This window comes from Chlorocebus sabaeus, chromosome 9, assembly GCF_047675955.1.
Source record: "Chlorocebus sabaeus isolate Y175 chromosome 9, mChlSab1.0.hap1, whole genome shotgun sequence".
Lineage (NCBI taxonomy): Eukaryota > Metazoa > Chordata > Mammalia > Primates > Cercopithecidae > Chlorocebus > Chlorocebus sabaeus.
Window position 1 is genome coordinate 117320136 of NC_132912.1, and position 25536 is coordinate 117345671.

At 44.2% G+C, this 25536-nt stretch overlaps 1 protein-coding gene across 7 annotated transcripts in view; it reads right to left on the reverse strand.

The window, feature by feature from the left end:
- The window catches only part of ABLIM1 (actin binding LIM protein 1), a 399253-nt gene that overhangs the window by 186603 nt on the left and 187114 nt on the right, over positions 1-25536 (reverse strand). Inside the window, exon 1 of one of the 7 annotated variants that reach the window (XM_073019388.1) lies at positions 16886-17080. The exons of 4 other annotated variants lie outside the window; for them this stretch is intronic. In XM_073019388.1, the coding sequence (XP_072875489.1) occupies positions 16886-16901 (16 nt within the window). In that variant the 5' untranslated portion in view covers positions 16902-17080. Of the gene's footprint in view, positions 1-16885; positions 17081-25536 lie in introns of those variants that run through there. 2 more of the 7 variants (XM_073019385.1, XM_073019386.1) reach the window with 2 other exon arrangements.

Genomic DNA, 25536 nt, shown 5'->3' on the forward strand with positions numbered 1-25536 from the left:
GGGCCAAGCATGGTGGCTCACGTCTGTAATCCCAGCACTTTGGGAGGCCGAGGTGGGTGGATCACCTGAGGTCAGGAGTTCGAGACCAGCCTGACCAACATGGACAAACCCCGTCTCTACTAAAAATACAAAATTAGCCGGGCATGGTGGCGTTCACTTGTAATCCCAGCTACTTGGGAGGCTGAGGCAGGAGAATCACTTGAACCCAGAAGGCACAGATTGCAGTGAGCTGAGATCGTGCCATTGCACTCCAGTCTGGGTAACAAGAGTGAAACTCCATCTCAAAAAAAGAAAGAAGAAAGAAAGAAAAACATGAAATAGTGTGGACTGTCAACTCATTTGTTCAATCCCTTTGCTGTGCAACAACTAGAATGATCTTTTAAGTGCATAATATAAACAGATCACTCCACTAATCCTTCTCTCACTCCCCTGTGGAAGATGCCCTCTGGCCCCACCACCTCTTCCAGCCTCTTCTCACACTCTCTCCACATCCTCCCAAGTTCTGGCTCTTGCTGCTTCAAGATGTCAGGCATACTTTTCCCTGCCCAGAAGTCTCTTCCCCAGCTGTTTGCGAGCCCAGCTCCCTCTCCTCCTTCTGGTCACACCCTCAAGCTTCTAGGTCACCTCTTCTCCCTGAACTATCTCATTAAAGCCAGTCTCCCTGCGACCCCCACCTCGGTTTCCTCTCTTTATATTTACCATAGTCTAAACATTCTATTTCTTTTTTTCTTTTCCGTCTTCTCCATTACAAGGTAACTGCCATTGTATTCCCAGGGTCTGGCACAGTTGTGGGCACAAAGTCAGCACTCTATAAACACATGTTCAATATGTTCATGTTTTCAATACCAGCCTGGCTTTCTGTCTCTTTTCCAGAGCAACAGTCTTTGTGTGAAACTGAAAGTTGGAAAAATAACTTGGGTTCACCAACAGTACCTACCATCAGTTAGGTAATTTGAATGATGTCAATACCACTCAACCGATGACAAAAGATAAAAGACTCATTTACGTCTCTGACTCAGGAAGAAAAAAAAAAAAACAGCTGAAGGAAGGAGTTGATGGACCAGTCTCAAACCAACCCTGGCTAAGTTCTCTGAATGAGAGCCACACAACATAGCACAATTTCCAGCTGACCTGACCTGCAGGGAGGAGTTTGGGTGGCCCTAGAGCATTGGAAAAGCTAAGTGGCATGTCCCCAGAACAGGACATGATGAGTAGAACAGCCAGTAGGGACTCCTGTAGAGCAGGTGGGCAGCTTCCTCCAGTGGGCTTCCTGAGCACACATGGCTTCCAGCCTCAAGCACTTTGCAACTGTTCATATGATGCCAACACATTCCTGCATCAAAGCATCATTAGCCACCTCATTTCATTCCACAACAAAAAGACCGGTGTCATTAGCTTACTTGCCCAAGGGATCTGGGCACCGAAAACCCAATAGGTCAAGTTACTTGATGAATTTCTATCACTGCACAGTAGAGCTTACTGGTCACAGGAAGCCACTGATGTGGTCCTGGAGTACTGTGGCATGACAAAGGTGACAAAGCGTTGCTCTACTTGAGGCAAGCTGGAAGACATTGTCCAGTGGAAGGGGGTGGACCCTCCTAGGTTCCTCGACTCACCTATCTCAGCTCTACTTACTTTCCAGGGTCCCCAAACTAATCTGTTACTAAACTCCAGCTCATTGGACACACTGCCCTGATTTTTCTTAGTCAAAAGGAATGACAGTAGTAACAGAAGGAATAGCAACTACTGAGCTATGTGCCGGGAGGCGATGGGTGACCAGGTATTGTTTTAAATGCTTTATGTGGATTAATTGATTCAACTTTCAAGATAGCCCTATTAATTGGTACTATTATTGCCCTTACTTTCTGATGAGGAAACTCAGGCAACAGGAGGTTAAGTGACTTGCCCAAGGTGCCATAATTAGTAAACAGGTGATCTGGATTCAAACCCATGAAGACTGGTTGCCAGACTCCCATTCACAATTAGTAAAGAGGCAAGCTGGATTCGAACCCATGAAGACTGGTTGCAAAGCTCCCATTTATAAACATGACTTACTTTTTAGGCAAACCTATAAAATCCTGAAGCTTTAAGGAATAATTTTACAAAGCCACCAAGGCAACTGAAGGACAACTGTACCACAAGGGGCAAGTGAGAAAGAGAAGGATATATACTATAGGAAAGGGCGTTCAGCCGCTGAAAATCCTAGCCAAAGGCAGTTTAACACGGTCTCTCCTTCTGGGTACAAATTTAATTCTCACTACCTCCTTTTTTTTTTTTTTTTGAGATGCTGAGTTTCGCTCTTGTTGCGCAGGCTGGAGTGCAATGGCGCAATCTTGCCTCACTGCAACCTCTACCTCCCGTGTTCAAGCCATTCTCCTGCCTCAGGCTCCCAAGTAGCTGGGATTACAGGTGCATGCCAACACGTCTGGCTAATTTTTTTTTTTTTTTTTGGTATTTTTAGTAGAGACAGGGCTTCGCCACATTGGCCAGACTGGTCTCGATCTCTTGACCTCAGGTGATCCACCTGCCTCGACCTCCCAAAGTGCCGGGACTACAGGCGTGAGTCACTGTGCCCAGCCTCTCACCACCTGCTTCTTAGTCCTGTGTTATCTGCAAGGGACCTCGGGCCATTCCTTCGGATCTGGGCTGTGCTCCTACCCTGATGCTTAAATAAACTCCACAGACCAACTGACCTTCATTAACATTTATTGAGCACGTGGCACAGGCTACATTTGAAGTTTTCGCACACTACTTCATTTAAATTAACCCTAACAATAAAGATATGGAGTGGGAAGTATGGGTTTTTTACCCCATATTTATTTATTTTTTATCAAAGTTTAGGCTAAGTGTGGGCAGTGGCTCACACGTGTAATCCCAACATTTTGGGAGTACAAGGCAGTAGGATCGCTTGAGCTCAGGAGTTTGAGACCAGCTTGGGTGACGTAGCAAGACCCTATCTATATAAGAAAAAAAAAAGTTTAAAAAACCAAAAAAACCAAATATGCTTATAATGCATGAGGTAATTGCCTGCCCCACTTCTCTCAACCCCTATAGGCAAATGTGCTCAACTTTTGGTGTTTTTTCTTAACACTATGCTTATATCAACTCAGCCATTAGCTACTTACATCCTGTTTCTGCAGATGAAGATTCGGCTCTTACCAATATGCCCATACGACAAATTTTGGTTAAACCCATGGTCAGTGTTTACACTTTGAGAATGTAATTATTGTTCTACTAGATTCTGTAGTGCTTCCTATGAATAGATTCCCTTTCTTGTACAATGGTTTTTGTTCTCTTAGTTTTAATCGTTTTCCTTTCTCCCACTTGCCTAGCTCCTGATGAATAATCCATCATGTTTTCTACCTATTTTTGTTGTGATCTACTAATAATTCTTTCCAATGCTCACACTCACCAGATAACTTATCAAACCTCCCGAAGTGAAGAGAAAATCGGAGGTTCTCAGTATTGTTTTAACTGAAAAAAACCCTGACTCTCAGACAGGTTAGGAACGTGGCTCTATGTCCTCCAGGAAGTGGTAGAGACGGGATTTGCCTGCTACCAACTGCAGCACCAGCTCCCTGGAAGCACACTACCCCTGGGTAAAGAGGTGCAGGCTGTGGCTGCACAACTTCAGAGGGTGCTGCCCCCGACTCAGATGAGAACAGTGCCCTGGAGAGGCAAGGCAGAGGCCCTGTTAACAAGGTGCCTTCCAATCTCGTCTCCAATGCTGCTCCTGGTCATCTTGCACCACACTGGCCCCCAACCTGGAAGTACTATGCTGACTGCCGACTCTCTGGCTGGCCTTGCTTGCCTGGTTCATGTTTAGTAGTTGGCTTCTTTGTCTACTTATTATGCAAAACTACCATATTAGTGTTGTCTCACTGTGGTTGTGTGGTTTTCATGGCAGGCATGGCCTTTCCCTGGGGGTGTATCCATCATATCAACTCTCTCCAATGGCAAGAAGCCACTCCTGGGCTCTTGTTGCAAAAGTCCAAGTGCTTTTTAAATCCTGTTGTATATTGCAAGGGTGCTTCCAAATCAAGATGGGGTGATGACAGACATGCCCTGCACCCAAGCAATGGTTAAACCTTTCCTGCTGCATGGAAGGCCTGCTGACAACTCACCTTTTGGACATTCCTGAGGGAGGGGTGAACTCTCTCCTAAGCCCTTAAATTTTTATATATATATATATACATTTATATATATTATTATTATTATTATTATTTTTTAGACTGTGTTTTGCTCTGTCATCTAGGCTGGAGTCCAGCCTAGCACGGTCTCAGCTCACTGCAACCTCCACCTCCTGGGTTTAAGCAATTCTCCTGCCTCAGCCTTCCAACTAATTTTTTAATTTTTAGTAGAGATGGGGTTTCACCATGTTGCCCAGGCTGGTCTCAAACTCCTGACCTCAAGCAATCCACCTGCCTTGCCCTCCCAAAGTGCTAGGATTACAGGCATGAGCCACTGTGCCTGGCTGAAATGATATTTTTTCTGGAAAAGCTCTTATACTTCAAAAATGAATGCTATCCAGCAAGTAATGCTCGACAATGTAGATGAAGAGCTGGTCACTGAGGGATGGTATGACACGTGACAGACGGTCCCAGCCCTGATCTCGCTCCTCCCTCCCTGGCTGCGAGGCAAAAGCAAGGACACAAGGTGAGTGTGGTGAACACAAAGAGGAGAGGCAGACTTGGGGCGAAAAGTAATCCCAACTGAAAAAGCAACTCCAGAAATACCACGCTTGAAAGCTGACATGGGCTCTGCGAGGGTTTTCTTTGGACTTCCAGCTGGAATTCAAACAGTATTTTACTCTGAATTTAGCAGTTGGGTTAGCTCTTAATTGTATCAAGCACCCAAGACAGATGACACCAAATTCCTGCCAACTTCTGTTAAGGATAAAGTGGCAAATGAAAGATTCAGACATTCTTTTGTCAAAACCTGTCCAGTTGCAAGTGAAGAAACTCAACGTAACCCAAACATACCTAGTAGCACAGTAACAGGAGTACTCAGAATGGAAACATGGTTGCCCACAGAAGTACCTTACTCTATTTCATCAATAAAAGTTTAAGTAGTTAGTATAGAGGGTCTAAGCCAGTGCTTTTCAGACTTTGGGTCTTGAACCACTGGAACATAAAATAAGTTTAATGGATCATCACCAGCATACTTAAAAAGTAGAAAAGAAAATAGCAGAGAGTAAAGGTAAGTATTGCTTCATGTGAGTTTTATTTCAGCCATTTATATGCATGTGTGTATGAATCCTGGGTCTTGCTGTGTAAAAGTGTGTTTCTTCCTGGGGTAGGCATGGTGGACATGTCATTAAACTCCAAACCATCACTGAGAGGCCCTTTGACTGAGTTCTACCCACAGACATGTTTTGTTTGGCCCGCACAAATACTTATTTCTTCAGAAGGAGTCTCACTCTATTGCCCAGGCTGGAGTGCAGTGGCATGATCTCGGCTCACTGCAACCTCCACCTTCTGGGTTCAAGTGATTCTTCTGCCTCAGCCTCCCGAGTACCTGGAATTACGGTTACGCACCACCAGGCCTGGCTAATTTTTTGGTAGTTTTAGTAGAGACGGGGTTTCACCATGTTGCCCAGGTTAGTCTTGAACTCCTGACCTCAAGTGATCCGCCCACCTCAGCCTCCCAAAGTGTTGGAATTACAGGCGTGACCCACTGCTCCTGGCCACACACAATATTTTTAAAAGAGAAAGTGAAATCGTTCGTCAACATTTAAACATCCGGAGATTTTACATTAAAATCCCTATTTCCAGCTGCTCTTGAAAATTGGAAGGCCTGGCAACTTGACCTGCACCCCTCTGTGGGACCTAGGATGAAGGACACAGTAACTCTTCCCTTTAGGGAGGGCCATGCTCTCTAGTTTGCCCCAGGCTCCACTCAGGTCACCTGCCTGATTTCTGGGGTATCCGTATGTCTGACCCCAGTTCTAATCATCCTTAGCTCCACGTGACCCACGAGGCTCCCCACTTACCTCTCCTTATATCCATTGCTGTATCACGTGGCCAAAAGGCTAAACTGAGCTGCTTGCATCTCCTCAGACAGGAGCCATACTTTATTGCTTCTGTTTTACCCACGTGAGTCCCTTTCTCTCAATCCTCTTTTTATCCACTATTCCTGTTCATCCTTCAAAGCCCAGTCTTCCGTGACCACCCAACAACATTAATCACTTTCTGTCCTGCAGTCCCATATGACTTTCATAGTTCCCCTTTGGGTACATTTCACATTGTATCATAATGACTTATCTATGTGTGTCCATTTCTTGCTAGAAAGTGAGTGCTTTCCGGTCAAGAACTGCATTTTATTTGTTGCTATATCTAGATGGCTTATCTCATATTAGATTCTTAAAAAACATTTCCCAAATAAGAATAACCATCTCCCCAACCCATACACCTCATTCATTCACTTGTTAGTTCATTCAACATTCAGTGAGTGCTTACTATGGAGCAGACGCTGTGTAATGAATACAAGTTGAATTAAACACCATCCCCAACATTAAGAAATCTACAGAACTCCTCAAATACCAACCTTAAATGCCCCCTTTCCATAAAGCCTTTTCTGATTCCCTTGGGACTGTAGCCCTTCCTTCCTTAGAACCTCCATAGAAGATTGTTCATCTCCCTTCTATCGCCTGGTGTCCCCTCCATTTTGCATTCTCCATCGGCATCCCTCTCTACACCTGCTAACCCATTCATCCACTAACAGTAGGATCTTTTCAGTGTGTTGGGTTATTCTCGAAGTGCCTCACAGATAAGAGACCTCAAGAAATTGTAATGTGATCAGGCCACTACTAGAAGCCCTTTGCCACAGCTCATTGCTATTTCTGAGGTTTAGGCTAGGACCTCTATACATGTCAGAAGTGGTAGCATTTTCCAGGTAAGCAGGGACAGAGGGGCATCCACTCCTTCTTTAGTGCTCAGCATAACTGGGCTCTCGTCCTGCAGACTCCAATCACCATCACTCCTAAAACTGCTCCTTCATGGCCATTCAGAAGGGGTCCCTCAAGTGGCACATGGCAGCAGTCCGGTGGATACTCACCTAGCTCATGTGTCACTACGAGACCCTCCATGGACCCGGGCACCCAGAGCCCCTATCATTTTTCCAGGAAGGGAGTACTCAGCCTTCTCTCCCATTCCCCATCAGACACTCCAGTGAGGAATAACCTTGACACCTTTTCCTACGATCCACTTTTCTTTTCTTTTCTTTTCTTTTCTTTTTTTTTTTTTTTTTTTTTTTTTTTTTCTTTTTTTTTTTTTTTTTAGACAGGGTCTCACTCTATTGCCCGGGCTGGAGTGCAATGGTATGCCCTTGGCTCATCGCAGCCTCGACTTTCAGGCTCAGATGATCCTCCCACCACTGCAGCCTCTTAAGTAGCTGGGAATACAGGCACACACCACCATGCCTGGCTAATTTTTTGGTGGGGGGGGGGGATTTTTTTTTTTTTTTTTTGGTAGAGACAGAGTCTCACACTCCCAGGCTCAAGCGATCTGCCTGCTTCAGCCTTCCAAAGTGCTGGGATTATAGGTATAAGCCACTGTATCTGACCCACTTTTCTTAAATAGAGAACAACAGAAATCAACAGAAGAAAAAATAAAGACTACTAGAACATAGACAGAATGCAGTTGACTCTTGAACAACAAGGGTTTGAACTGCACAGATCCCCTTGCACACAGATTTTCTTCTACCTCTGCCACCCCTGAGACAGCAGGACCAAACCCTCCTCTTCTTCCTTCTCCTCACCTGCTCAGCATAAAGACAAGGAGGATAAAGGACTTTATGATGATCTACTTCCACCAAATGAACAGTAAATACTGTACAGTGGTAGTAAATGAAACACTCCGAGTCTAAATAACATATTTTAATTCCTCAAAGATTAAAGAGGGAGTGGTAGCCTTTGTGAGCCAAGATAGCTGATGAACTCTTTTACTTTTTTTTTTGTTTGTTTTCTGAGACAAGGTCTGGCTCTACTGCTCAGGCTGGAGTGCACGGTGATTTCAGCTCACTGCAACCTCTGCCTCCTGGGCTCAAGCCATCCTCCCACCTCAGCTTCCTGAGTAGCTGAGACTACAGGCATGCATCACTATGCCTGGCTAATGTTTGTGTTGCTAATGAACTTTTACCCAAAAATTCCAAACAGCTCTACGATTCCAGGTAAACATGCTCACCTAAGTCTTGGAGACAGGAACGACACCTGCAGAATATGCACACCTGTGCCTTCATTCTGGATTAATGTTGCCTTCTCCAAGTCATGCTGAGCCCCAACTCACCCCCATGAAAAAATACCTTAAACTTCCTGCCAACCTTTGCTCCCAGTATCATACACTGACAGCAGTTTCTTGGCCACTGGGATCTCATAGGTCTGCTTCATTATGAAACATGGCTTTGTTTCATCCTGCAGGAGCGCCAGAGTGACAGTGAGGTTCTTTACCTTCTTTTTGCCATCTGTGCACGGTGAGCAAGATGAAATTTGCAAAAGGGAATGAAGAAGCGAAGTAGCTTCTTCATAAAAATTCATATAAAAATTTTGAGTTACCCACTGGTAGGGCTGGTCATTTTACCCACAGAAACCACAGATTACCTGCACAGTGTCAAAGTGTGGTCCCTGAATCAAGAACATCAACATTATCTGGGAAGTGTTAGAAATGCCAAATCTCAGGCCTTCTCCCAGACCCACTGAATCAGAAACTCTGATGGCAGGGCCCAGAAATCTGTGTTTTCACAAGCCTTCCACATGATTCTGATCCCAGCTGAAATTTGAGAAGCCCTGTCCTAGACAGTAATTTCCTTAGAAGTATTAAAAAAGCCAGGATCTTCATAGTTAAATGCAAGTATTCAAACAAGCCAGCCTGTTTGATTGCAACAGGGACACACAAACTCACCCCTGGTCCACCCCCAGGGGACACTGGACCATAATAGCATTAATTATGTCAGTCTGAGCACAAATACAATGTTTCAGAGAAAAGAGGTCATGCATAACAAATATTCACTCTCCCCACTGTTAACAAAATTTGCCCTTGAATACACAGCTCCTGCCAGTTTGGGATAAACATACCTCTCAGTATGAGTCACCATCAGACAAACACACAATGAAATAGGAAGCTGGGTTGGTTTTTACTGTGGTGTGCCCGGATCAAACTCAACCACAATGGGAAGAAATCCTGCACCACTCACTGATCACTGAACCTTCTGAAAAGTTCTCTGGCTCTTTAATGCTGGCTCAGGAAAACACTCAGCACTTTGACTTTGGCATAGGAGAAGCCAACAATACCAGGATCCTTGTTCTTGACCCCCAGGGCTGTGAATACGATGGCAAAGAGGGCCACCTCCTCAAAATGAACCAAATGCCAAGATACGCCTCTTGGTGGGGTGAGTCTCCTGCAGCACATCTTCTGCAGGAATTTGGAAAAGTCAATGTGTCGTTCTTTAAAAGGAACTCTCTGTGATGCAATACAAGTTGTTCATCCTTCCTGGTCATTTGACCTGGCATGGGAAAGGTAAGAAGCAACACCATCTCCAAAGTCTGGGAGTGGCTAACAATAGATGAGGCCCAACTTCCATTTCAGATGCCCACTGTCTACATATTCTTGACTCCATTCCTGTCATCAAAAATTGCCCTCAAGAGCTTTGAATGCATTCAAGTCAATGTGTTCCTTCTCTCATATTTATTTATATTGTAGAAGTAACATCTTTTTCTCTCTGGATAAACATTTTTTAAACATCAATAAGTAGGTGTCAGAGGGCAGGGGATTTGCTATGCTTTTTTTTTTTTTTTTTAAACATGTGAAATCCTTTCCCTTAGCTTTGGAAATCCCATTATTCAGACAGTACTTCTGGAATGAAGATACTAAGCAGAACCACACTTCCTGGTAAGAGTAGCACTTTCATTTATAAAATAGTATGAGCAATTCACACTTGGATTGCTTTCTCTGAAGCAGAATATGATGACAAAAACTGAAGCACCCCTCCCCACAAAGACGGGAAATTCACAGTTGAGTAGTGTGAACAAGTCACTGATCAAGAACAATTTATTCTGAAATTTGTAGCCTTGTAGGTCTCCTTTAATCTATCACTTCCCTTTAGACCCTACTTAGGAAATGTCCTTGTTGGTGGTATCTCCTTTAAAAGACTGGAGCTTTTGAAGTTAAGACAATCCAAGGGCAGGTAGGGGTGAGGCATTAAAATTCAAGCTGTGGCTAGGAGTGGCCAGCATATGTGAAAGAGGATATCTGGATAGTGACTCAATAGTCATTGCACACATGAGGAATTATTACCCACAGTGAAAGACCTACCTTTCTTAGCCTTTCTGAGGATGGAACAGAAGTGGGTGTTGATTACACCAGGCAGCGTGCATGCATCTGAGTGTCTGTGTGACTGTGTGTTTTGGGAGGGCAGATAGCATTAGAGGCAGCAACACTTCACAGCTCCTAAGGCTGTTTTACAAGACTGTATATGAAGTCAAATACTTGAGAGAAAGAGCACTGTCCTAAGTTGCACAGGTGATGACTGTTGTTTATCTGGTGTTTACTTAGGTGCACAGAGTAATTCTAGAAGAATTCACAGAAGGGATGGGCCTTCGAGGAGTTCTATAAGGAAGCCAAACTTGAGTTAGATCTTCGATAAATACATAAAAAGGGGTCCAGTATGTCTCACAAGGTGGGGAGACAGTATGACTGAGGTTAGAGTGGAAAATACCACCCCTGTGGTCATTCAAAAGGTAAAAGGACTCAGGGTGGACATTAGCACTGTAGGCAGAAAAATGGATAGAAAGCTTAGCTTTTCTACATGATAACTAAGTGATCTCTGACCTCCTGTGAGTCTCCTTTCCCTCACCTATTAGGGGGAAGATACTACTTACCTTCATGGGTTCGAAGATTCAAGACAGTGTATATAAAGCTCTGCCATTTAATATGTGTTCAATCACTGACAGATTTAATAATAACACTAAAATGAAAATAAAATAAGACTGGTTTAGAAGAACATTTTTTTAGATGGAAGCAGGGAGGAGGTATTTTAAGGACTTGAAGAGAACCCTGCATGACAAGCAGGAAGCTTTGAACCTTACCTTGTCATTTGTTTGGGTTTTTGAGCTGGGAAATACGATGATTCAGTGTCCTAAAAGGATTACTTTGGTGCCAGGGTGTAGGTGACATCTGAGACACAGTATACCACTGTTCTGAGGAGCTGCCAAGAACAAGGCTGCAGTGGCTTTTAGATGTGGCAGGAAGGGGCTGCTTCCAAACCATAAAGGGTGCTGGACCCAGCAGCTTGAGGCAGAAAGGTGTGGTGTTGGCTTCCCTGTTGATGCCTAACATCTGAATGCCTCCTGTTATTCCAAAGGGAAAGCAAGGCCTGTTTCTAATGTTATCTTCCTTAAGGTAGATTGTAGCAAGCTTGTACAAATCGGCCAAGAAATCTCAGAGTCTGCCCAAGAGGTACGAACTGGACTACTCACTTCTAATCACCCCTCAGTCCTTTATCCCCATCACTGGCTTAAGGTCTATAAAACTGAGCTCATCTCCTTCCTCCCACCGACCTCCTCCCTTCCTCTTCACCACTAACAACTCTCTCCCACCCCACACCTGATTCCACTCTGCTCCTCTTCAGTCCTCCTTCCCAAGCCTAGCCACATCTAACACTGATGCCTGCGTGTAATGGGTTAGATTGCATCACCCTGCAAACTCATCTATTGAAGTCCAAACCCCCAGTGTCTCAGAATGTGGTCCTATTTGGAGATAGGGTCTTTACAGTGGTGATCAAGTCAAAATGAGATCATTAGGGTGGGCCTTAATCCATTGGGACTGGTGTTCTTTTATAAAGGGGAAACATGGAGTCAGATAGGCACATAGGGAGAATGCCCTGTGAACAGGAAGGTAGTTGCTTTTACAAGCCAAGGAACACCAAAGATTACCAGCAAATGTCCAGAAGCCAGGGGAGAAGCATAGGACAGATTCTCCTGACAGTCCTCAGAAGGAATCAACTCAGCCAACACCTTGACCTCAGGCTTGTAGCTTCCAGAACTATGAGACAATACATTTCTGTGGTTTAAGTCGCTCAGTCTGTGGTACTTTGTTACAGTGCCACTAGCAAACTGATACCTGAGCTACTTGGACTCAAAACTTTAAGATCATTTGTTCTGAATTCTTCTCATTACATCCACCCAACCTGCTGTCAGGACCCATCAATTCTAATGTGGTGGCTTCTCTCGAATCTACCATTCTCTTTTCATTTCAATGTATTATATGTCCACATATCCCCAACCTTTAAATCCTCAGTTTAAGAGCTGCCTGCTTCAGGGAGTTTTCCTGATCAGCATACTTGGAAGCTAAATCTCCCACCTTTGACCTGCCAGAGCACTGGACCAATGCCTCTTTAAACATCTATGTAATAGGAGTTATTCGTGAGCTTATTTACTTCCTTGATAGGTGGTAAAGAAGCAGAGGGCAGCTGTTGTATCTTCGGAACCCTTGAGAGCTTCCTGAGTACCCAGCACTTTGCCTAACACAGAAAGGGCAAGCAGGAGATGATAACAGAATAGGGAAGTTTCCTGACCAGAATAGGGCTTACAGAATCCTAAAGGAAAAGAAAGAACTAAGCTAGAACATCTCTGTAGACATATCTACTTTGACGAAGAGGATTATTCCATTTTCAGCAACTGAAATGAGCTGGAAAATAAGGCCCATAAATAAGCAGGAAGGCCTTTATTAGTCCTTCTGTAGCTTTAGTATTTGAAGCATCTGTTTCTGCCAAAAGCTAAATGACATCAAGGAGGAGTTGTGGTGGTCTGATTGACTTCCCATACAAATTGCTCACATCTTAGTCCGGGCCCGGTGGCTCATGCCTATAATCCCAGCACTTTGGTGAGGCCGAGACGGGTGGATCACCTGAGGTCAGCAGTTCGAGACCAGCCTGGCCAACATGGTGAAACCCCATCTCTACAAAAAGTACAAAATCAGCCAGGTGTGGTGGTGCACGCCTGTAATCCCAGCTACTCAGGAGGCTGAAGCAGGAGAATCACTTGAACCTGGGAGGCAGAGGTTGCAGTAAGCTGAGACAGGGCCATTGCACTCCAGCCTGGGCGACAAGAGTGAAACTCTGTTTCAAAAAAAAAAAAGGACAAATTGTTCACATCTGTCACCCTCTGTGCTCAAGGGAATCCATTAAACTAAACCTTAAAGAGAACTGTGACCAAGGTGTCTTAGCACCCTACTGCTCTCTACAGCTGTAGTTCTAAACTGGAGCAATTCTGTTGCCCAAAGGGCATTTGCTAATGTCTGGAGACATATTTGATTGTCATGAGTAGGAAATCAGTGCTGCTGGTATGTAGAGGTCAGGATTGCTGCTAAACATCATACAATGCGCAAGACAGAATCACAAAGAATTATCTCTCAAAATATCAGTGATGCTGAGGTTGAAAAATCTTGCTCTAGAGAAAGTACTTGCCTTGTGGGTATGTGTATGTGTGTGTCCCTACACACATGAATGTCGGGTGGAAGGTGAACATCCTTCCACTGAGACACTGGAATGAGTTTCACTGGGTCCTGCTCTATCCCAAAAGTGAGTTGGGCCATCTAACAATGTCAGAAAACTTCCAGGAAACAAAACAAAACAAACAAAATCTGATGTGCCTAAATGTAAAATTCTATTTACCTTGAAGTTTGTCTTGTGGCTAAATTCTTAGACTTTTCACATGGTTTCCAAACCATAAGCATTCTTTATTATTTAAACTAAGTGTTTATAGAGCTTAATTTCTAACAGTTGCTTATTTTTATTTTCTGTAACAAAGATAAATAATAAATCCCTTCTGTATTCTTAAAATTTGCACTGGAACACACATTAGCTAGACAATTACAGCTTTTTAAATGAGTATAGTGAGCCTCTGGAGTACAGATTGACGAGCATCTATTTAGGAAGGCAGTTATTGACAGATAAACCCGCAGAAATCTCCTGTGCTTCTCTGTCACAGGATACAGCAAGGGTAAGGTACCCTTGAAGACATAAGAGAAATAACCATTTCATCAAGATTCTGGAATCAGTAAGTGTCTGCAGCTGGAAGTGAATGGGTACCTGGTCAGGAGAACAAAAGATAATGAGGTCAAAGGATGTCAGCAAATGCCACTCCACACTAGTGGAGGCAATCAGCCAGTGTGCTTTCTCTCCAGCCCATGTCAGCCCCAAACCAGGTATCTTATCCTAGAGAGAAAAGTATGAGGCAAGCCAGTGTGAGCTCTAAGTGGCAAGCACAACAGAGTCTATGCCACTCCCCCTGGGGCCAGCCATGTTCCTCGGAATGGACACTGCCAGGACCTGAGCCTCCTCAAGTTGATTCCTGACAGCTCCACAAGGAAGGAAGGAGCTAGGCTTTTCTGGGAACAAGAAGAAATGGAGAGGATTGGAGAAGTGTCCGAGTCAAGAAGACACAGTTTCCTGTTTCAGCTCTGACAACGGGCCAATCTGTTTTAGTTGTTTGCTGATCTACGGTGCGGGAGACACTAAGCTATGCACTGGAAAGTTAAAGATGGAGACACAGTGCCACTCCTGAAAGGCTCACATCTTGTGACAGAGATAGCAGCTATCAATACACTGGCAACTGTGGTCTCTCTTCCACTGGGTGATAAGACACAGAGAACGAGCACTTTGTCTACGATCTGCTGTGTGACCTTGAGCAACTTACTTACCCTTTCTGATCCCCAGTTTTCTCATCTCTAGGATGAATGCATGGACTAAACGATCCCCAGTGCCTTTCTCACTTTAAGGGCTATGATCAAGTTCCCTTTTTTCTATGGAAGCCCTTGTGTAACTACCAAAAGCAAACAAACAAAAAATGAAACAAAACGAAACAAACCTGCCTTTCTCTGTTGGGGGTTGAGGTCAGTGCAATCAGAAAGCAGTGGTGTGGACTGACACAGACCTCAAAATAAAAACAGAACAGCCTTTAATCAGTGGCTAAGGGTTAAGATAATATTAGTATGTGACCTCTCGGTGGCCCGTCCAAAGTGTTCCAGTTAGAAGGTGGCCACTGACTTGTAGAGCAATGTGAACCCAGGCAATCTAAGCTTTGGAAAGTCTACAATGACTTAGAAAAAGAGCTGCTATTTGAGGACTACTGATTTATAATATATACCATATATAGCAAGCCTAGGTCTTCCAAGAGTCCCACAGGAATGGAATGAAGAAATGGTTTTGTAATTCCCTTTCCCGTCACTCATAAATTACTCATATCAGGGAAACAAACTCAAATCCATTAGCACCAGAGATGAGGGCCATGTCATAGTTGGGTGGGAGCTACAAATGAAGAGATCTGACCTGCAGTAAATGTCAACATCTGTGTTTGGTACTGAGGGTTCCTGGAAGCACTCCCAAAAGGGTGGAAATATTATTAGAAGCACCTTTATTCACACCGAATCATTTCACTCAATTACCATATCCCCACTGAAAGACCAGCTACAGCATGTGATTACTAAAAATCTACAGGAGCAAAGTGAATAGAGCACAATCACATTTCTCTTTTGTCCTGAGGTGCAGCCTTTACACTGCTAAGCTCTGAGGATCCTGTATGTAAATCCGTCCATTAGTATAAGAGAAGCAAACGGAGTTTCAAGCAACAAGGATCAACTTGAGTTCAGCATTTTCATCTTAAATCGATTCCCTGTAGTAGCTTTAAGATAAAGGAAACACAGATAAGTCATTGAAATGGTTCAAGACCGCCCTGAAAGAGTAGCTGTCTGTGTTTAGGGAGGAAAGAACGTCCCCACGGTAAGAAAATGTGACAATAAATCTAAGAGTACTAGACAGCAAAATTAAAGAGTGGTTATTTACATTGTAAAATCATTTGGTGAAGGTCCCTAAGACATAATAAAAGAGAAAAAAATAAGTTACAGAAAAACGATCGTAGAACGATTCAATTTTTATATTCAAATGTGTCTGTCTCTCTCTAATTCCGGTCTAGAAAGGTCTAGCAAGATACACAGTGACCGTTAACAATTTTATCTCTAGAGAGGAGAGGGGAATTGAAGCTGACAAGGCAGAAGTGAGGGGCTTTCACTTTCCCTCCCTATTCTCCTGCAACATTTTACTTTCTTAAGACAAGGTGTATTTATATATTACTTGAATCACTCAAAACAAGCATTGCGGTGTTCTTTCACATTTCCCAGAGAAACAAATCATTTCAACTATCATTCAATTCTGAAAGACGTACCTTCCATTTCAGGACCACGCCTAGTGCATAAATAATATACACCTGTTCAGGCCACATCTGTCCTCTCCCTTTTAATACTCTCCTTGTGATGTGATGTAGTTTCCTTTGCCATGTGCAGCATCCTTTAAAGAAGGTGTTTGGAGGAGTGATTAGGAATAATACTGAAATGACAGGTTATACACGCAGAGCACCTGAAGGCTTTAAAACAGACCAGCTTCTCCTTTCAGCCGGATCTAGCGAGGCCTGGGCATGTCCCAGCACCACACAGCCTAGCCCGGGCAGGAAGAGCCCTTTCATGACATATGTTAATTAACTTATTGATTGGTGGAGCGCGGTGGTAAGAGATGAAGGGAATGATGGTTGGGATGGGGGGCAAGACGGCAAGTCTCAAACACAACAAAAAATTCAAAATGCAATAGCAATCAAAAGAGACACACATCCCAGAGCTCAGCCGTGCTCCAGAAATAGGATGTGCTTCCTTTGCGGTGGCGAAATTCAAGATTCTGAGCGAAGTCTGGGTTCGATGGAAACCCAGACTTCACAATACAGAGCTTCTCACACCGAGAACATGTCCGCCCGGCTTTCGATTGATCATTCCCCGTTAGGTGGCCGAGCCCTGCGGTGCCATTCCAACTTCTGCAACCATGCACAGTGATCGATATTTATAATTACCTTTTTCCTTCACCATGGCAACCGGGTCCTCCGACGAGCGGGACCGAAGAAGGAACGAGGAATAAACTCTGGGAGTGGAAGCGCGCCTCGGCAGACAGATCCGCGGGCGCTGGGGAGGCCAGGAGAAGCCCCGGCATCAGCTTGTGAGGTCTGGGGCTGCGGTCTCGAGTCCCGCCCCGCCTCGGCGGGCCCCGCTCCCACGCCCGCCCTGCGATCGCCCCCGCGCTCTCCGCCGCCCGCCCGCCGAGCTGCAGCCGCGCCCTGCTCGGGGACTCTGCCCTGCGGCTGAAACCACTCGCTACAGCTGCTGCTGTAACAAATGCAAAATTCCACTGTCCTAATCTCTGGTCACTGACACCACCTTGTATTCCTCGCTCCGAGGACGGGCTATGAAAGGCTCCCGAACCCTGGCCCCCTCCCACAGTCTGATAAATGATTGCCAGGAGGAGGAGGACCGAGCACCAGCTAGAGACGATTCCAATTAGTACGACTAGTCAATGGTTAGCTTATGGGCTCCCTGTTACAGTCGCTTTCAGTTTTTACTACGGCTTCTTTCAGGCAAACTGCATAAATAAAGTTGGCCTTAATGTAAAACAAAAACAGAATAATGACACTAATGGCAATTTCAAGTTCACTTTCTTACGAAAAATGAATAATGACATTTGGTTTGCACGGCTGCTTCCTGCTAGAATCTACCTGAATGGGGTTGGGGGAAGGTAGAGACAGTGAGAAGACAGCCCGGGAAGAGGATCTTTCAGGATTCTATTCCTTATCCAGGATCCAATTCAGGATCAAAGTTAAAGTCTGATCTATCCATTGAGGGGGGATTTTGACTTCCCCTTCTCCCTCTGTTTCATCGGAGTTTTTAGACAAGCCCCTTGGATGTGCATATGCCAGGGAGGAACTCTAGTCACGATTAAGGGACAAATAGCCTCATCTAGTACGGTCCACCACCCGGATCAGCCTAAAGCTGACCCCCCAGCAGCAGCTCGGAGGAGGCTTTTGATTTCTGACCCACAGGGTCACGGGCTGTCCTGTGACCTGTCCTGCTGTCCTGTCAGCTGGGGACTTCTGGCTCACAAAGCCAATGCCCACGCGACTCCAGCCCCTGTCTCCCAAATCCAGCTCACGGGGTCCCGACCGCATGCCATATACATCCACCATGTGGGAGAAATGGGATGAGCAAGAGACAAAAAGCCAGACATCACACGGCAGGGAGAGCAGCAGATGGCCAACACATCTTTCAGAACCAGAATGCACAGCCAGTATTAGATGGTATTTACTGCAAATATTGTAACATGTTGAGTCTAAGAGAGCCAGGGGAACGGAAAGGAATGAAGTCAGTCAACCTGCCTCCTCTTTGACTCAGAGGGTGTGTATGGCTGAAATGAACTACATTTGGTGGGTCTGGGGAGAAGGGGGAAAAATGCCCATTCCTTCACATTCATCTCGGGTAGGTCTTCAATGCTGGTTTTCTGATGTGTAACGGTAGCACATCTCAGGCAGCTGTGACATTCCTACATCTGTGACTCAGGGCTTTACTATTAATAGCTTAGGTGTCTCAGGCTGTAAGGAAGAGCTAAGTCCCCTCCAGCCCCTGGGTTGTCTTTTCTATGACGACATACTTCGCCCACACCACTCCCCGCACCCATGGCAGCCCCATAAGGTCATGTTTTCCCTAAGTCAGCAGCCAGCTGGAGTGTAAGCACTGAAGAGCGTTTAAGCGGCTTCTCTAACCTCCATTCATAAATATGAGCCAAGCATGAGAGCGACTAGACCTCCAGTCCAGAGAGATGGCAGAGTTCAAGAGCATCCAGGAAACAAGCCCTTCACGTTCCCCAGTTTTCAAGGCTAAAACTGCACTAGTCTACTTTCCCACTCCTAATCACCCTCAGAGCCTTTAAGGAGATGCTGACAAGCAAAATTAACTGCAGAGAGCTGGAATTAGGCTGTTTTGTGAGCCTAGCAGGTGAATCTATTTTATCATATTTTTGCTGTTTAACTACATCGGCATCTCACTTAAGCACTTCTCTCCAAAGTGCTCATGTTATTCAGCCCAAAGCAAAGAAGCAGCTTTCTTTCTCTTTCCTTCCACCAGCCCCTACTCCTCCTCACCCCTTCCTCGCTACTATAATGCGACAGTAAAACACCATTGGTTTCTAGAGCAAACCCAATCATATGTAAGTGTTCCAGATATTGTAAATGCCATTAGCTCAATTTTTCTTTTATTTGGGATGTCAGTGTAAAACTCTGAGATTTAAGTTTACTAACCAAACTGGTCTCTTATTACAGTTCTTAACCTACCTATATATGTTGGTGGATAAATCGCACAGAAACAGAGTTTGGAAAGGCTCTCTGGCAGCTTTGGAGACTAAGCTGGCAGAGTAACAGCTGGTGCCTATTCATTTTCAGAGAAGCCTTTTCTAAAGGAAAATACTACATAGTGGTTCAGAGAGATTTTCCCCCCGCCTGTGTTTTCCATGGAAAGAATTTTCCTGTACCACAGTCAAAGTGAAATGAGTCACCAGCATTTAGTTGCTAAGTAATAGTCATATGGCAAAAGTCCCCCCACCAATCAGACACTGCTACTTTGGGATAAAAGTATCCACTCTGCACTTTTAAGATAACCAAAGAGTGTATTACTAAAGTTATTTTTGGAATGTGGGAGAGTAAAACCAAATTGTTTTTGCCTCCTTGCCTCAGGGCAGAATTGCTAAAGAGCTTTAAGAACAGAAGCAAAGCATAGACATTTTCTGCTTTACAGCTAAAGCTGCAAGAAGTGCAGCAAAGTAAATCAAGAATAAAAATGAAATATATAGTTCAAAAGAAATAACTTTTTATTCTTATATCTTGAGATGATTTCCAAAGAACTTATCTCGATCTTATTCCACTCAGATAAGTCTTCATAATGCAGACACCAACCCAAGGTTTTATTGTTTTTTGCCCCATCAAACTGACCCATTGCCTCCTTCTCATTCATCCACAACATAAAGCAAGGGTTGTCCACAAGGGACCAAAGGACAGAAACCATTTTGTTGGAGAGAAAAGCTTGTTAGCATACAGCCCCTCTTGGCAAAAATTCCAGCACACATCGTTTTAATAGCGATGCCAGTTAGGAGGGAAATGTTACAACTAGAAACCAGCAACCTGGCAGAGTCCACTTCCTCATTGCTTATTCTCCTCTGCAGAGCCACGGGTCACCTACTGTACGTGCACCTGTAGTGCAGGAATTTCAGGATCCCTCCGTGGGGCTGGAACACCAGGTATCCAGGTGTTACCCCCCTACACTACTGGACTCATTTTTTTGGTTGTCGTTTTGAGATGGAATCTCACTCTGTCACCCAGGCTGGAGTGCAGTGGCACAATCTCAGCTCACTGCAACCTCCGCCTCACGAGTTTCAAGTGATTCTCCTGCCTCAGCCTCCCAAGTAGCTGGGATTACAGGTGCACCACCACACCTGGCTAATTTTTGTATTTTTAGTAGAGAGAGCGTTTCACCATGTTGGCCAGGCTGATTTCGAACTCCTGACCTCAGGTGATCCGCCTGCCTTGACCTCTCAAAGTGCTGGGATTACAGGCATGAGCCACTGCGCCTGGCCCCCCTGCCCTGGACTCTTTAGCAAAAAGCATGCTCAAAATCCTTTCTAGCAGAATTCAGCTGAAAGAAACCTGGAGAATGAGTTCCTATTTGCTTTCTACTTAGTGTGTTGGCATCAATCAATCTCATTTCAGAGATTTATGGGACACCTGCTGTGTGCCAGCTAGTGGACTGAGAGTACAAAAGCAAGAAGAGAGAAACCACTGCCCTGGAGGTGCTCACCATCTAGCGGGGGAGACGCATGCACACAAATATTCTCAATGAAATGAGGAAGGTATTAAGACAGGAGTAGGCACGGGGTGTAGGGCAGTGCTGAGTCCAACCTGGAGTCAGGAGGGGCTTCCAGGAAGACTAAGGAGGTAGGTAATGACTGGTCAAGTGCAGAAAGAGGGAAAGTCATTCCAAGTGGAGGTAATAGGGCAAGAAGGCATCCAGTAGTTCACTATTGGTGGGGAGAAGGGAGAGAATCAAGATGAGGCTGGGTGACAGGTGACAGAGGGCCCTCCATGCCACTCTAAACAACAGACCTTAGAAATGTTGTGATTAAAGTCTCAAACCTAAGCTACCTATTTCTTTCTGAATGGAGTGCAAAGGCTCTGGCTGCATTTCAAGGTACAGCATGATCTGTTTCCAACCATACTGCCTCCTCCCTCCATTTGGATTGTGTTGGTGTGTGCATTTCTGGTGTTTAGGAGACAGCTTGACAAGGAATAGATGCATAGGAAGTGTCTATTCATTTATTTAAACATTTCCCAGGTCAACAGAATAAAAAGATAACCATACATGTCTCACACACAGTATTTTAAGAAGTACAAGCCGTTCGGGATTGGCTTATCCCTTCTATTGTAATGGCTTCAAGTCCAAAACTAGGTTGTAAGCTCTCTAAAGGCAAGGAGGGTTTCATCCACACTAGGCTGATAAGAGTGTGGTTTGCAAGGCTCCACGTGGTGGTGCATACCTGTAATCCCAGCACTTTGGGAGGTCGAGGCGGGTGGGTCATTTGAGGTCAGGAGTTTGAGACCAGCCTGGCCAACACAGTGAAACCTCATCTCTTCTAAAAATACAAAAACTAGCCAGATGTGGTGGCGTGCACCTGTAATCTCAAATGCTTGGGAGGCTGAGGCAGGAGAATCGCTTGAACCCAGGAGGCAGAGGTTGCCGTGAGCCGAGATCGCACCACTGCACTCCAGCCGGGGTGACAGAGTAAGACTTTGTCTCTTTAAAAAAAAAAAAAAAAAAGAGTGTGGTGCTTTGCAGATCACCAGGGATAGAAATACAAGGGGTGCTTCAAATGCAGACACCTGGTCCCCACCACAGGTCTGACTGATAACTCAGATTCTCTGGGAAGGAGGTCTGAGCAGCAGCCAGCTTCCCCAGTGACTAAGGACCCCTTGCTAACAAGCTGGCTTGCAAAGCACTAGGATAGACTGAGATTTACAAACAGCTATATACCATGCCGTCGCATCTGATAAACAATCCTTATACTCTCTGTTAGCCAAAATAACAATCAGCTGGACATTAACTGCAATCTTAATGACAATTTATTAGAAGTGGTGATTCCAAAGTTTCCTACAGTCTAGGAAAAATTCCTGAATGTCTGATCCCTCTTGATCCTACTCACTCTCATGTCCTCAACGGACAATTCTTAGGATTTTTTCCATATGAATCTCGTAGAATCAATGCCCAGCAAAGTTCTTTTCCTTGAGTTCTTAAAGTAGAATTATTTTATGGTTGTATCCAAACTTCCCCATGGTCTTTTTCAAAAGCCATTTCTGAGTTTGGACCCAAGCAATAGGTTGCACTTCAAGAAAAATTGCAAAAAATACTACAGTATATTTAAAGCTCCCTATAAACAAATCAGTAAGGATATAAATGACAGAGTGAACAAAAAATAAATCATTTTCCTACAAGAGCAGCAAAAGCTATTACTAGAATTCTAAGGATCTTGGGATAGTAAAGAGTTTCAGAGATTTTAGCCTAACTTCAGGCTCATGAGTACACAACTACAAAAATAGTTCTCTGAATTATTTGGGAAAAGGCCTTTTTTAAAAACAGTTTACTACCATCTAGCTTTCTCTTTTATTGTAATATTTTCTAGATAGAAATCCAGTTATTAGGATATAAAAATGGTTGCTTTCCATCAGGTAGAATTGCAATGCCTTCCCTGACCACAGTCCCCTCTTTCTGGTACTTACCACCACCAAGTGCTTTGAAGTTGACTGTGTTGCAATGAAGGATGGACGTATCTATTTTTGCAAAAGATTGTGGGCTCCCTGAGGGAAGGGGTCACATGTTATTGTGTCTGTACTGTATTCACACAGTAATACACAAAGGTACAAAGTAGGAATGCAATATTTGATGAATAAATAAATATTCCTTTTCATAATCAAATAGACTGATTTTAAAATCTAACTCAAATACATTAAGAGTACATTCAGTCTCTTAGATAAAAATCCATTTAGTGATTGCTTCAAAGTATTTGCCAAGATGCAAGCCAATAATTACTTTGGAGAGAAAGTAGGCCAAAGAGAACTTCCTTAGGCAGTCATTTTACAAAGTCCCCTTTATAACCTACCCTCACAGCTACTTTGGTCACCATTAGAGCTCAGTATGTGTCAGCCACCATTCTAATCTCTACATGATCACCTCATCTTGTCCTCATAACAACTGGATGAAGTACATATTATTATACTTTATATGTGAGAAAAGAGTTTGGTAAGAGGCTAAAGCCATGGGCCCCCTCTGTGTTACTGGGCCTTCCCTTCTGCAGAGGTTGTTAAAGAGCCTCTCATCCCATGCTCTGCCTATACACACACACACACACACACACACACACACACAAACACACACACACGCATTTCTGAAGGCCAGGTGCACTCAATGTACATCAACAGGCATTTCTAAAAGGTCTGGCATGATAGAAGTGATGCTGCCTTTTGCTTTGCCTGTGTAAAGCAATCCTTTTTCCAGATACCTTATGCTTTATCGGTTCTTGGACTTCATATGGAAGGACCTGTCAGGTGAACAGCACCATAACCATGGCCTGTGGCACCCACCGTTGGCTGCACAGCGGAAGATGATGTACCCAGACCCACATAGCAAGACTTCAAAAGTGCAGTGTAATCATCCACCCTGTCTAATCATTCTCAAGGAATGACATTTATGTGGTTTATGTAGACAGCAAGTTAAAATTAAAAAAATTTTTTGCAAGGTTTACAAAGGCTACATTTGTTCCCCTACCTCATCTGGCCTTATAATAAATTCTCCTAACTATGCCCTGGAACAGTCCCAGAAAATAACCTCTCTCTCATACTCCTGGATTTGTCAGTCATCATCGGAGGAACTAGCCAAGTAAAACCTGCAGTGCACACAACCATTACTGCATTTGCTACCACAGGAATGGCAGCTTTGTCATCTAACACGTCTCAGCAAGTTTCTCTAGTTCTTAGTACAGAGAAGAGACCATGCAACCCATACCCTGGTTTGTGGAAATCTGTAACTTGTATTCATAAATAGGCATTAATTAAGATAAAAGCAGAAGTCCTAAAGCAGACTTGTCCATGGTTACACAATTACTTAGAAATGGGTCAAAACCCCTCAGATCCTGCCGCCTACCCCGTGGTTATTCTATCATGCCACACTGGCCACACAGGCAGCCTGATTAAACACAGGCTGGGTTTCAATTCTAGCTCCACCACACGCTGAGTGACCCTGGGCACATTGTTTTCTCTCTCTGGGTTTCAGCAGTCTCCGCTGTGAATGGTATGAGACGTTCCATTTGTGAGGCTGTGGTGAGGACAGGGGCAGCTTCATGGCATGTGACCTGCAGCGTTGCATAGGGTCCTGTGCTCAGAAGATGTCTCTATTTGGTTTAATGCTTTGCTGCTGCTATACTGACATTTGTAATAATTTAGTCTTTGAACTTGTGTTGTGTAAGTGAAGTCTGATGGGACAGTGGAGCACACATGTGAACAGATGAGATGCGTGCAGTTTGTGTGTTAGCTGTTCCTGCTGCCCATGCACACAGTGTTTGCAACGCCCCCTGAGCACAGGATTCCAGTGTAATCACCATGTGTAGGAATTCAGGGAGACTCAAAGTGAGGACAAGGTGTGTTATATCCACAACTGAGTCACATTCCATTCAAACCAGGATGCCTGCTTTGAATGCACAGAGAAGGCAATGATGTTCTAGGAAACACAAACAACCAAGGAACCTTAATATATTCCTTCCTATCCACGTTAGTTCCCTGTATTAGCCAACCACTCACACCAAAAATCATGACACAGAAGGAAAGGGAAAGACAGGGCAACCAGTGCTGTCGTCCTTTTAGCCTTTCCTTATTTATCAATAAGTCAAAGGTAGAGAACATTGGTAAAATGTGCACATATCAAGAAGCGAAATAAAAACAGTTGAGGGCCGGGCATGGTGGCTCACATCTATAATCCCAGCACTTCGGGAGGCTGAGGCGGGAGGATCATCTGAGGCCAGGAGTTCGAGACCAGCCTGGCCAACATGGTGAAACCTCGTCTCTACCAATAACACAAAAATTAGCCAGGCATGCTGGCGGGCACCTGTAGTCCCAGCTACTTGGAAAGCTGGGGCAGGAGAATCGCTTGAACCCAGGAGGCAGAGGTTGCAGTGAGCCAAGATCGCGCCACTGCACTCCAGCCTGAAAGACAGAGCAAGAAACCATCTCAAAGCAAACAACAAACAAACAAGTTGAGTCAGATTTGTGCATTGTGCATTTCTACTGTTCTAAAAAGAATAAAGTACATAGCATCTATGACCTGTGCAATACAAATTGTGTAATTTCAGTGATTCCATTGAGTTAAATGTTGTTATATTTGCACTTAAAATTGGCATTGCACAATAAAAGGTAAAATTCACAATAATAATTTAAAAATTTAATTTTACTTTATTTAGGACAACATTAAATAGAAAATAAAAACTACTGAGTTGAGAGAATCTGGGGAATAAACAAAAAAGCTATATTTTAGTACCACTAATGGCACTTTCTCCTGCATTTTAAACAAGGGGTCCCACGTTTTTCTT